The sequence below is a fragment of the Phocoena sinus genome, chromosome 7 (assembly GCF_008692025.1).
Source record: "Phocoena sinus isolate mPhoSin1 chromosome 7, mPhoSin1.pri, whole genome shotgun sequence".
Taxonomy (NCBI): domain Eukaryota; kingdom Metazoa; phylum Chordata; class Mammalia; order Artiodactyla; family Phocoenidae; genus Phocoena; species Phocoena sinus.
In genome coordinates this window covers 79,434,283-79,448,486 of record NC_045769.1, presented here as the reverse complement: position 1 = coordinate 79,448,486, position 14,204 = coordinate 79,434,283, and the positions used below count along the sequence as shown (strand labels likewise).

Below are 14,204 nucleotides of genomic sequence, written 5' to 3'. Positions count from 1 at the left end.
TTACTCTTCTCTACATACTGAAATACATTCCAGCCTAAAAATTCTACTCTTCACCTTCTTCACCATCCCAATCTATAGTTAACCTCTCCCTCCTGGCATCTAGCTTGTGTATCCCTCATCCATATTTGTTAATTATAACTAGTTATTTTTCACATGTATATAGTTACCCTCCAAATTGACTATATATTTCTTGAACATAAGGGCTCTCTCACACATCTATGCCTTTTGCATGACTCTACATTCAGAGTAGCATTAAACAGATTATTTATGGATGATTCACTTCTCAAAGTTCTCATTTGTAGAAGTAATTCACTTGACAATTACAATGTCTACTCAATATAAGGCACTACGCTAGACAGACTCATGTAGAGTGCAGGTGAGCAATGATGACTAAGATAAACCTTGCCAGCTTTTACCCAAGGCATATATCTTCAAAATAGTATAGGGTCAACCATGAGTCTGAATGATCTCTTACCTGAGAACCTGCTGAAGGAAAAGTAATTCCTTCTTCTTTCATAGATTTAATAGTTGCAGATATCAGACTAAACTGAGGGTCCTTCTGAAATTCTTCTGACCACTCCACCATTAAAGATTTCAGTTTTTCACATACTTTAGGATGAGCCTTTTAAAGAAAGGCAAAGAAAAAAATTGTTAAAATAAGTACTTGAATTATTTAACAAAGAGAATTACCACCAAAATTCTCTAATTTTATAAACATCAACAAAAGTCTAGCAATCCTTAGCCTAAATGAGCACTTGATAAATGCTTATTTACATTTTAATATACAGTTGTTTCTTGAAAAATTACTTTTTTTTTTTTTTTTTTTTTGGTGGTATGCGGGCTTCTCACTGTTGTGGCCTCTCCCGTTGCGGAGCACAGGCTCCGGACGCGCAGGCTCAGTGGCCATGGCTCACAGGCCTAGCCACTCCGCGGCATGTGGGATCTTCCAGGACCGGGGCACGAAACCGTGTCCCCTGCATCGGCAGGTGGACTCTCAACCACTGCGCCACCAGGGAAGCCCAGAAAATTACCCTTTTTGAACATCAACGTTTATGCCTTATACAATGACAATGAATCTATTATATTCAGAGGTTATTTCTTTTATGTTTTCTTAATATTCTCAATATTAGATTAAGCTTTTCATATCAACTAAACTAAAATTCTGATATTTTTGCCACTAATAGCATGAGAATAGTGCTTCAGAGCTTCTAACAGAAATAAATTAATAACAACTCCATCAAGAAGACCCTCTCCACCCTGCTCTAAAATAAAGGGCCCCTTTGTTCACCATCTCTAATGGGAATCAGGACAGAATGGTAGTTAGTTTGGACTCTGAAGTCACAGAAACCTGAATATGAACATCAACTATGCCACTTAGTAGCTGCATAACCTTAGACAAGTTACTTAACTTCTCTTAAGTCTGTTTCTGCATCTATAAAATAGGAATGATAAGGGAATCTAACTTCTAAGGGTTGTTAAGAGCTTTAAAAAAGGTAGCATACATAAAATGCTTAAAGCAGTGACTGCTAACCCTCAATAAAGATCAGCTATTATCACTAATATATATGATTTGGGGAGGAAAACAGTTTTTGGTGCTACAAATGCAAACAACAAATTTTAGAACAGAAAGTTTTTTTCATTTCAAATCTATTTAAAATGATTTCCCTTACTATACAACTCTATTAATGCTTTATATAGTTAAAATAACACAGCATATATATTTTTTAATGACAAATTTCTTCTCTTTTTAAAATTTACCTTATTTTTTATCACAGCACGTACTTCTGTTGCAAAATCACGGGAACATACTTCTAAATGAAATATCTTTCCACAGTTTGCCACACAAGCCCCAAGAAGCTATTAATTAAAATAAAAATCAATATATAAATGTCAAGATATTATCTTACTTAACTGAAATAAATACACATTTAAAATTTGGGTCAAATAATAACATGACTTTCACTTACAGTTAACGCCTGCAGAGCAACATGAGGAACCTTATGATTTACCCTTTTCATTATGGCTTTTAGGCAATCTTTTGCTCTAAAAAAATGAAGAAGGTTAAGTGTTCAGAATTTCAATTCAAACATTTTTAAATTTAAACTTATTTGGTAGCAGAATACCTTATATATACACCTGCAAATGTCACTTCATTAAAGGACTCAATCTATAAAATGATCTTACACAATGTTTTGCTCATAGACTTGTAGAACTTAAAAAAGAAAAAGAAAACTTGTTGCAAAGGTTGTACATTCCAAAATCAAAAATGAAGAGCCAAATCATTTCAAAAAAGGTCAGTCAACACAAGAGAACAATATCATATAAATTACCTTTTCATTTCTTTAAGACAGACTGAGCTTTCACACAGCAAATTCTTATCTTGTGGGAAGAAAAACTAGCAAGATATACAGTCTCAAAAGATTTAAGTATAAACATGCATGAATGCACTTTGAAAAGCTGTAATGTTAAAAAAATGCTTTCATCAGTCTTCTAAACTTCTAAAGTATAATCAGTTCAGCTTGACTGCTCCATTCCATCCCCAAAGCACCATTATTTATATTCATTTTTTCATTATGATTTATTGCATTTACCTATTCATTATTGAAAGGTCTTTTTAGTATATATGTTTTATGTTATTATATTTACCTACTTCATTATTAAACATGTCTAAGTCACAGGGGAATTCCCTAAATAATTAAGTCTATTCATTGTTAACGTGTGTCCCTGCTGTAACAAGGCTTTAATTATATGTTTTAATATTTCAAATTTTTGGTCAATTCTTTTCATTTGTTCTTTCAGGATGAGGTTAACCGCATAAATCCAGCCACCAGCATGTCTTTACTTTTATCCCCCAAAAGGAAATAGTAAAAATCCCATTTTCCTTCCAAAGTTACATCAGGATAAGAGACACAGATTATTAAGTTCCTAGACGTTCAGTGGGCATGACTGGGCATCTTACCCATTAGGAGTGCTTCCAACTTTGTCACATATGTCCATAATAAGACTCCAATCTTCTGTAGTGTTGTACTCATTTGTGGCCTTTTCTATAAGAGATAAGCACACACAAAAATAAGGATGTCTTGCATAACAATAAATACCAAGAAAGACATAAAAGCAGCAAGAGAAAAGCAACCAGTTACACACAAGGGAACTCCTGTAAGACCATTAGCTGACTTTTTGGCAGAAACTCTACAGGCCAGAAGAACATGGCACAATATGTTTAAAGTGATTAAAGGAAAAAACCTACAAACAAGAATACTCTAGCCAGCAAAGATATCACTCAGATTTGAAGGAGAGATGAGTTTCACAAACGAACAAAAGCTAAGAGTTCAGCACCACTAAGCTGGCTTTACAAGAAATGTTAAAGAGACTTCTCTAAGCAGAAAAGACCACAACTAGAAATACAAAAATTATGAAAGGAAAAATCTCACTGGTAAAAGCAAATATACAGTAAAGGTAGTAGATCAACTACTTACAAAGCTGGTAGGAAGGTTAAAAGACAAAAATAGTAAATTCATCTACAACCACAAGAGTAATTAAGGGATGCAAAAAATGAAAAATTGTAAAATATGACATAAAAAAATTAAAAGTGTATGTAGGGAAATGTAAGGTGGTTAGAATGTTTTTGAACTTAAGGTCATCAAGTCGGGACTTCCCTGATGGCACAGTGGTTAAGAATCCACCTGCCAATGAAAGGGACATGGGTTCGAGCCCTGGTCCTAGAAGATCCCACATGCCATGGAGCAACTAAGCCCGTGTGCCACAACTACTGAAGCCCACATGCCTAGAGCCCGTGCTCTGCAACAAGAGAAGCCAAAGCGATGAGAAGCCCGTGCACCACAACAAAGAGTAGCCCCCACTTGCCTGAACTAGAGGCCTGTGCACAGCAATGAAGACCCAATGCAGCCAAGTATGTAAATAAAATAAGTTAATAAAAAAAGAAGTCATCAAGTCAAAAAATATACATATGATTATATAAATATGTATATGTCTCGATATATATCTGTATGTTGATATGTATAAACTTCATGCTAACCACAAATCAAAAACCTACAATAAGGACTTCCCTGGTGGCACAATGGTTAAGAATTTGCCTACCAATGCAGGGGACATGGTTTTGAGCCCTGGTCCAGGAAGATCCCACATGCTGCAGAGTAACTAAGCCCGTGCACCACAACTACTGAGCCTGTGCTCTAGAGCCTGCGAGCCACAACTACTGAGCCTGCGTGCCACAACTACTGAAGCCCATGCACCTAGAGTCTGTACTCCACAACAAGAGAAGCCACTGCAATGAGAAGCCTGCGCACCACAATGAAGCATAGCCCCCACTCACCACAACTAGAGAAAGCCTGTGCGCAGCAATGCAGACCCAACGCAGCCAAAAATAAATAAATAGATTTACTAAAAAAACCCACCCCAAAACCTACCATAGGTACACATACAAAAAAGAGAAAAGAATCCAAATGTAACACTAAAGATGGTCATCAAATCACGAGATCAAAGGAAAAAGGAACAAAAAAGAACTACGATAACAACCAGAAACAATTCACAAAATGGCAGTAAGTACAAACCTATCAATAATTACTTTAAATGTAAATGGACTAAATGCTCCAATCAAAAGACACAGGGTGGCAGAATAAATTAAAAAACAAGACTCGTATATACATGCTGCATACAAGCAACTCACTTTAGATGGAAAGATACATACCAACTGAAAGTGAGTGGATGGAAAAAGGTATGTGTTCCATACAAATGGAAACAAAAAGAAAGCTGGGGTAGCAATATGTGTATCAGATAAAACAGACTTTAAAACAGACTGTAACAAGAGACAAAGATGGACATTACATAATGATAGAGGGATCAATCCAACAGAAGATACAACAATTGTAAATTATGCACACAACATTCAAGCAGCTAAATACGTAAAGCAAATATTGACAAACAAAAATGGAAATATTGACAGTAATATAATAATAGTAAGGGACTTTATCACCCCATTTACATCAATGGACAGATCATCCAGACAGAAAATCAATAAGGCAACACTGGCCTAAATGACACAATAGAGCAGATGGAACAAACATATATAGAACATTTCATCCAAAAACAGCAGAATACACATTCTTTTCAAGTGCACATGGAACATTCTCCAGGAGAGATTATATGCTAGGTCAAAGAACAACTCTCAATAAATTTAAGAATGAAATCATACCAAGCATCTTTCTCTGACTACAGTGGTATGAGACTAGAAATCAACTACAAGAAAAAAACTGCAAAGAACACAAACACATGGAGGCTAAACAATATGTTACTAAATAACCATGAGCCACTGAAAAAAAATCAAAGAAAAAATAAAAAAAGTACCTGGAGACAAATGAAACTGGAAACATAATGATCCAAAATCTTTGGGACACAGCAAAAGCCATTCTAAGAGGGAAGTTTATAGCAACAGAAGCCAGGCTCAGGAAACAAGAAAACTCTCAAATAAACAACCTAAATTTATCCCTAAAGGAACTAGAAAAAGAAGAACCAACAAAACGCAAAGGTTAATAGAAGAAAGAAAATAAAGACCAGAGCAGAAATAAATGAAAGAGAGACTAAAAAAACAACAGAAAAGATCAATGAAACTCAGAGCTAGTTCTTTGAAAAGATGAATAAAATTGATAAAACTTTAGACAGACTCAACAAGAAAAAAAGAGAGGGCCCAAATAAAATCAGACATAAAAGAGAAGTTATGACTGACAATGCAGAAATACAAAGGATCATAAGAAATTACTATGAACAATTGTATGCCTGTAAAAGGGGCAACCTAGGAAAAATGGATAAATTCCTAGAATGTACAATCTCGCAGGATCGAATCAGGAAGAAAAAGAAAACATGAACAGACCAATTACCAGTAATAAAATTGAATCAGTAATTCAAACAAACAAACAAAAACACCCTCCAAGAAACCAAAGTACCAAAGTCCAGGACCAGAGGGCTTCACAGGTGAATCTATCAAATATTTAATGAAGAGTTAACATCTACTCTTCTCAAACTATTTCAAAAAACTGAAGAGGAACGAATGCTTCCAAACTCATTCTACCAGGCCAGCATCATCCTGATATCAACACCAGACAAAGAAATCACACAAAAAAAGAAAATTATAGGCCAATATCACTGATAAGTGTAGATGCAAAAATCCCCAAAAACATATTAGCAAACCGAATTCCACAATACAGTAAAAGGATCATACACCACAATCAAGTGGGATTTATCCCAGTGATGCAAGGATGGTTCAACAACCACAAATGAATCAATGCGATACACCACATTAACAAAGTGAAGAATAAAAATCATATGAGCATCTTAATAGAAACAGCTTTTGACAAAATTCAAAATCCATTTGTGATAAAAACACTCAATAAAGTGGGTATAGAGGAAACATACCTCAAAGTAATAAAGACCATATATGAAAAACCCAGAGTCAACCTCATACTCAATGGTGAAAAGCTGGAAGTATTTCTCCTAAGATCAGAAAAAAGACAAGGATGCCCACTCTTGCCACTTTTATTCAGCAGAGTATTAGAAGTCCTACCCACAGCAACCAGACAAGATAAAGAAATAAGGGGAATCCAAATTAGAAAGGAAGAAATAAAACTGTCACTGTTTGCAAATGATATATTATATGTTGCTTTTCTATATGTTAACAACAAACTATCAGAAGGGAAAATTAAGAAAATAATCCCACTTACAATTGCATTAAGAAGAATACAATTCCTAGGAATAATCTGACCAATGAGGTAAAAGACCCGTAGTTAGAAAACTACAAGAACTGAAGAAAGAAGTTGAAAACAACGATGTCCTGTGTTCTTGGATTGGAAGAATATTGTTAAAATGACCATACTACCCAAGGCAATTTACAGATTCAATGCAATCCTTATCAAAATACCAATGGCATTTTTCACAGAACTAAAGCAAATAATTCTAAAATTTGTACATAATCACAAAGACCCCAAATAGCCAAAATAACCTTGAGAAAGAAGAGCAAAGCTGGAAATATCACACTAGCTGATTTCAAACTGCTAAAAAGCTACAGTATGGTCCTGACATAAAACAGACACATGGATCAATGGAACATAATAAAGAGCCAAGAAATGAACAACACACTTATATGATCAATGAATCCATGACAAAGGAGGCAAGAATATATAATGGGGAAATAAATTCTTCAATAAATGGTGTTGGGAAAACTGGAGAGCTACATGCAAAAGAATCAGACTGGACTACTTTCTCACACCATATACAAAAATAAAGTCAAAATGGATTAAAGACCTAAATGTTAAGACCTGAAACCATAAAACTACTAGAAGAAAACATAGGCAGAATGCTCTCTGACATCAGTCTTAGTAGTTTTCTTTGGATATGTCTCTTCAGGCAAGGGAAACAAAAGCAAAAATAAACAAATGGGAATACATCAAATTTAAAAAGATATGGCACAGTGACGGAAACTATCAACAAAACAAAAAGGCCACCTACTGAATGGGAGAAGATATTTGCAAATGATATATCTGATAAGGGATATCCAAAATACACCAAGAACTCATATAACAACATCAAAAAAAGCCATCAACCCAATTTAAAAAATGAGCAGAGGAAATGAATAGACATTTTTCCAAAGAAGACTTACAGATGGCCAACAGACACATGAAAAGATGCTCAACATCACTAATCACCAGGGAAGTGCATATCAAAACCACAATGAGATACCACCTCACACTTATCAGAATGACTATCATGAAAAAGACAACAAATAACATGTGTTGGCAAGGATGTGGAGAAACGTGAACTCTTGTGAACTGCTGGTGAAACTGTAAATTGGTGAGCCACTATGGAAAATGGTATGGAGGTTCCTCAAAAAATTAAAAATAGTACTGCCATGTGGTCCAGCAATTTCACTCTGGGTATTTACCTAAAGAAAATAAAAACAATAATTCTAAAAGATATATGCACTTCAATGTTCACTGCAGCATTATTTATAAAAGCCAAGATATGGAAGCAATCAAAGTGCCCAGCAAAAGATGAAGGGATTAAGAAGATGTGGTGTGTGTATATACATGTATGTAATGGAATATTACTCAGTAATATTCTAAAAAAATGAAAAAAATAAAATTGCCATTGTGACAACATGGATGGATATAAACAATATTATCCTAAGTGAAATAACTCAAAGAGACAAATACTGCATGAACTCACTCATACGTAGAATCTAAAATACAAAACAAAATGAAACAAACCGAAACAGACTCAACAAATGTGGGTGGTTGTCAGAAGGGAGGGATTTGGCAGGGTTGGGGGGGGCAATAGGTGAGGGGAATATTTTAAAACTTCAGTTTTAAAATAAATAAGCCACAGAGATAAAAATACAGGATTAGGAATACGGTTAATAATGCTGTAATAACTTGATATGGGCACAGATGGTTACTAGACTTATTATTATGGTGATCATTTCATAATGCACCCAAATGTCAAATCACTATGTAGTACTCCTGAAACTAACAATATTTTACATTAACTATACTTCAGTTAAACTACAGTAAAATAAAATAAAATAAAATAAAAATACCAAGAAAGGCACAGTAGTTAAGATTGAGAAGTCTTACCTTTTCTTTTGCCAAATATAAAAGTTGCACAGAAAGATTTCAGACAATGAGTACTTTTATTAATTTCAATTTTAAGTTGTATAATTAAATGTGCTGAGGTATACCAATAAAATGTCTTCTAAATAATTAAATACTAAATAAATTTCAAATGATCAATAATTCTACCAAATTCTTACTTCAAAGAAAGCCTTAAAAATGTGTTACAGGGCTTCCCTGGTGGCGCAGTGGTTGAGAATCTGCCTACCAATGCAGGGGACACGGGTTCGAGCCCTGATCTGGGAAGATCCCACATGCCGCGGAGCAACTGGGCCCGTGAGCCACAACTACTGAGCCTGTGCGCCTGGAGCCTGTGCTCCCAACAAGAGAGGCCACGACAGTGAGAGGCCCGCACGCCGCGATGAAGAGTGGCCCCCGCACAACGATTAAGAGTGGCCCCCGCTTGCCACAACTAGAGAAAGCCCTCGCACAGAAACGAAGACCCAACACAACAAAAAATAAATAATTAATTAATTAAAAAAAATTATAAAAAAAAAAAAAATGTGTTACAATATAAGGAAACATGGAGTGAACTGCTCACTGAAGCATTTTTTTAAGAGCAAAAAGGAAAATGGATTAAGAAAATAGAGTAAATTCATATAACAGAATGTGAAAATGAGTTATAAAGAACTGAACTGTCCAAAAATCTGTAAATCTCAAAATGATGATTTGTTTGGCTTATGCTGAGTTTAAAAAGCTTATATATAACATTCACATGAACTTTTAAAACAGCTAAATTGAGATGTAATGCACATCCCAATACAATTCACCATTTAAAGTGTACAATTCAATGTTTTTAGTATATTCACAGAGTTGTGCAACTATCACCACTATCTCATTTTAGAACATTTTCATCATCCTAAAAATAAATCCCTAACCATGGGAAATCACAGCCCATTCTCCCCCTAGACAACCACTAATCTACTTTGTTTCTATATGTTTTCTGGACTTCACATATAAATGAAATCATAAAATATACAGTCTTTTGTAACTGGCTTCTTTTACTTAGTATAATGTTTTCAAGGCTCATCCATGTTGAAGCAGGTATCAGTACTTCATCCCTTTTTACAATGTTGAATAATATTTCATTCTACAGATATACCTCATTTTATTTATCCATTCACCAGCTGATGAACATTTGGGTGTTTTCTTTGTGGTTTTTTTGGCTAAGTTTGAATAATGCAATGCTGCTATGAACATCTATGTACAAGTTTTTGTGGGGATATATGTTTTCATATCTCTTTGGCATATACCTAGGAGAACTGCTGAGTTGTATGGTAACTGTTCAATTTTTTTAGGAAATGGCAAACAGTTTTCCAAAGCAGCTGTATCATTTTACATTCTTACTAGCAATATATGAATGTTTCATATAAAATTAAAACTTTATGTTTTAAAAAAACATTTAAAAGTATGCTCTATTCTTTAGATATACATATACAGACAGTAAATATATTAACATATGCACAAGAATGATAAACACCAAACTGGAGGTGGATGGGGAATTAAAACAATGTACACAGGGACGTAATTGTATTTGTAAACTTTTGTTTATTAAGTTGCAAAGTGAGTATGCAGAAATTCTTTATTTTATTCTCAGTATCTTTTTTTGTGGTCTGAAATATTTCATGATCAAAATAAAAATTAAAAATGTAAATTTTTAAAAAGCATGGTCAAACTATAATAATTTAATTATGTAGCATGTTTACTCTTTTACAATTTCAATATCAAGAGAGACAATACAATTTTTTTTCTACTAGTATAGAGAAGTGGGGATATAAAAACTAGCACTTTAGAAACATTTTCTTTATGTCTTTTCCCCTTTTAATAAATATATCCTATGATTTCAAATACAGACAAACCTGGGTACTATATACATATAAGGGTACTATTATCACTATGATAAACAGGAAGGATGGTAGGAATCTAGAGTAGCTCCTTTTCTAAAGGCAAGGAATAGTAAAAGAAACCAAAAAAATAAACAGGCTTATTAGCAAACAGCTATACTTTGCAAGTAGGAAAGAAAAATACAGAATCCAGTTGACCTCAATTAAATACTGTAACAAACTTTTAAAAATCATGCAAACTGCGGGCTTCCCTGATGGTGCAGTGGTTGAGAGTCCGCCTGCCGATGCAGATCCCGCGGGTTCATGCCCCGGTCTCCGCAGCGGGAGAGGCCACAGCAGTGAGGCCCATGTACCGCAAAAAAAAAAAAAAAAAAAAAAAAAATAATGCAAATTGCCTAACACAATTTAAGGATAAAAGGCAATTATTCTGACATATGTGATGAAATGACAAGTCAGAGACTTTAGAAGTAATATATTTTTGCCTACCATAAGTTCTAGACTCAAGCACCAAGTTCTGTAGGTGGAAACATATCTACTCAGGTCCAGCTTCTTCCCTTGTACAAAGATGACTAACTCTTCTACAGGGAAAGTCAGACCAGGCTATATTTTTCAGAGGTTTAAAATGCTTAACTATTTCTTAATTACATATCTAATAATTCCAGTGAATTCAAAAGTACAGACAAGAAAAAAAAGAAAGCAAAAATCTTCTAAGTCTACAAACCTCTTGGAAATCTATGATGCATATTTCCCCAGACTTCTTCCTATATATGTATATGGAAAAATAATAAAAATATGTGTAAAACTAAAAATAGGCTTATAAGTATAAGGTGTCCAAAGAGAGCACCCAAAAACCACTTCCCTGCCAAATGAACAAGTTGAGAAACAAAACAAAGAATAAAATATTACTAATAGAAGCTTTAGGTGTGCTGGACAAATGGGCTTGCTAATAGCCCCAGAGGTGGACATGTTAGCACTAGAAAGAAAAAGAGCTCTCCCTCAGGGGTGAGCCCCTGCACAACTTATTCCATGAAGAAATCACTCAATGGCTGTGGAAAGACTAGCTAGCTGCTATGCTGACAAAGGGCATCAGTAGGGCCAGTTACTCCCTAATTTACCAATCAGATAAGATACCGTGATCATATAAGATACCGTGATCATACTAAATGTATCATTTCCTAACCTGCATTTCCACTTATAATAAACATCTCTCCATGTTCATAAATATATGTCTATACTAACATTTTTAATAGCTGCATGATGCACCACTGTATACAGTGTGGCCACAAAGTGCCTATACAAGCTAGTGAGAAGTTATCAGCAAACTATAATTTTAAATACATCAAGTACTCAGCCTCTCTTCTTTGATATACTTACTGTTACCATTCATATTGATGTCCCACATAGAATAAATACAAAATAATTAAAAGAGGTCAGGACTTCATGCATAGGCCTTTCTGTAGATGTGTCATAGCATACACAATCTTATCTGTCTGTCTCTGCCACTGTTACTCTTCCTCCACCCAATCCTCAGAAGGAATGTAGACTGCATTATGGCAGGAATTTTTTGTTTTGTTTTGTTCACTATTATTATTTCCAATTCATAAAACAGTATTTGGTACACATAGCAGGTGCTGAGTAAATATTTGTCGAATGAATGAATGATGCTCATTGCTCCTTCATATCCTATAACCCTGGTACAATGGCTGTAAAGTGGGAAACAATAGCAGAACTTCTGATTATATGAACTCTAAAAGCCTTTAAGAGGCCCCATGTGCCCCCAGTGAAGTCTGTGCAAACTTCTGGACCAGTTAAGAGCTTCACCGCTGAGCAGACATCAAGGGGCTGCACAGGATCAAGCTTCAATAGCAACACCCTGTGGCAACAACAGGCAACAGCACTCAGGGGCTTAAGAGGGAGGTTCCAGTTCTCTGCTTGTTTACTAAAGAGGAATGACAATAACCTCTGGGAATTTCAACAGGTAGACAAGGTAAGTGTGGAAGGGAATGCCTGAGAGGGAGGCAAAGGACTTCTTGTACAGTGATATATAGGTGACTAACTTTTTACCTTGAGTCTGAAGAACAAATCACATATATTACATATGACTTGCCAGCTTCATGCTCAACTCTTCTCTCTGCTTATAATCGATGGGGTTTTGTTTTTGCTGTACAGATTGATCTTTTTTTTTTAATGTCATTTGGCAATGTTATAACTACCTGAGATTAAATATTCACCCGTATATTTCTCTGTATATATATTATTTACAGGCAAATCCTTAGTCTTTCTGAAATTTCATTTGGCACATGGAGTGAGGCATGGACAGAAAAGTATTTTTATAAATTATTTTCAGTAGTTCCAACATCTAAGAATCTATCCTTTCCTCTCTGATCTGAGAAGCCAGCATAATCAATTACCAAATTTTGCCAGTACATATGTGTATGAGTACAAATACACACACTCACACCCACTCATGCCCACCCCCCACATGCAAATGAGTCCGATTTTGGACCATCCAATAACCTACCTATTTCTGCTAGAACTCAACTTTTAATGATTGCTTTTTCAATTTTGGCCATGTGATACATAATTAAATGTGAAGCCTTTTCAATACCCCTCAAAACCCTTCTAACAATTTCAAAAATATCTAAACAGAATTGTTTTTACTTGATGTAATCCTTATAGAAAATGGAAAAATCCTGACTTACTCTATCCAGCATAGTTTACTTTCAACAAATACAGGACTCACAATTACTCTTTTCAAAAAGTATAAAATCTAAAGACTTTATAATGGTCTGCCAAAAAGGATTTCATTTTTCAAGTGAACGAAGTAACAGTTAAATTATGTACTTAGGAGTATTTTAAACTCCTGGAAAAATTTTAACTATTATAATTAAGGAACCATTCTTTTATAGCATGTCACTTTGCCCAGTGTTGGGGCCATATCTCACATTATCCTATGTCAAATTCATATAGGGGAGACAGTTAAAAGAGCCCTCCTGGGGCCTAAATGCTAAATTTCTAGGGTTTGGTGGGTGTAAGTTATAACATTTCATCACCAGGTTTTGATTACTGTATATAGAGAGCTTCAAATACACAGTGAAATACTTCAGAAAGATTCTAACAATATCATAAAGAATCAGTCCATCAATACCTGTAAGAACAAAAGAGTCACCCTCTACAAAGTCCATTATGTTCAACACACAGCATTAAAAAGAATTCAAGTCTACCCATAAAACATTTTTTTAAAATAAACTTATTTATTTATATATATATTTTTGGCTGCATTGGGTATTCCTTGCTGCACGGGCTTTCTCTAGTTGCGGCAAGTGGGAGCTACTCTTCATTGCGGTGGCTTCTCTTGCTGCGGAGCACAGGCTCTAGGCGTGTGGGCTTCAGTAGTTGTGGCTAGTGGGCTCTTGAGTGCAGGCTCAGTACTTCTGGCGCACAGGCTTAGTTGCTCTGTGGCATATGGGATCTTCCTCGACCAGGGTTTGAACCCGTGTCCCCTGCCCTGGCAGGCAGATTCTTAACCACTGCGCAACCAGGGAAGTCTAAGTCTACCCATAAAACTTTTAATAAAATAGGCTTCTTCAGTAATAAAAAAAAAAAATTAACTATGAAAAACAAGAATGCCCAAAAGAGATCTTTAAAGCTTCTCCTACTATGTTTGAAAATAAAAACTCAT

The 14,204-nt window shown here is 35.1% G+C and overlaps 1 protein-coding gene across 3 annotated transcripts in view; it reads right to left on the bottom strand.

Annotated features, from left to right (window-relative positions):
• The window catches only part of STAM2 (signal transducing adaptor molecule 2), a 51,559-nt gene that overhangs the window by 19,541 nt on the left and 17,814 nt on the right, over positions 1-14,204 (bottom strand). For all 3 annotated transcript variants that reach the window (XM_032637886.1, XM_032637888.1, XM_032637887.1), the window contains exons 2-5: positions 2,960-3,044; positions 1,968-2,043; positions 1,759-1,857; positions 476-622 (exon numbers count right to left, since the gene is read on the bottom strand). In XM_032637886.1, coding sequence (XP_032493777.1) covers positions 476-622; positions 1,759-1,857; positions 1,968-2,043; positions 2,960-3,044 — 407 coding nt within the window. The remainder of the gene's footprint in view (positions 1-475; positions 623-1,758; positions 1,858-1,967; positions 2,044-2,959; positions 3,045-14,204) is intronic.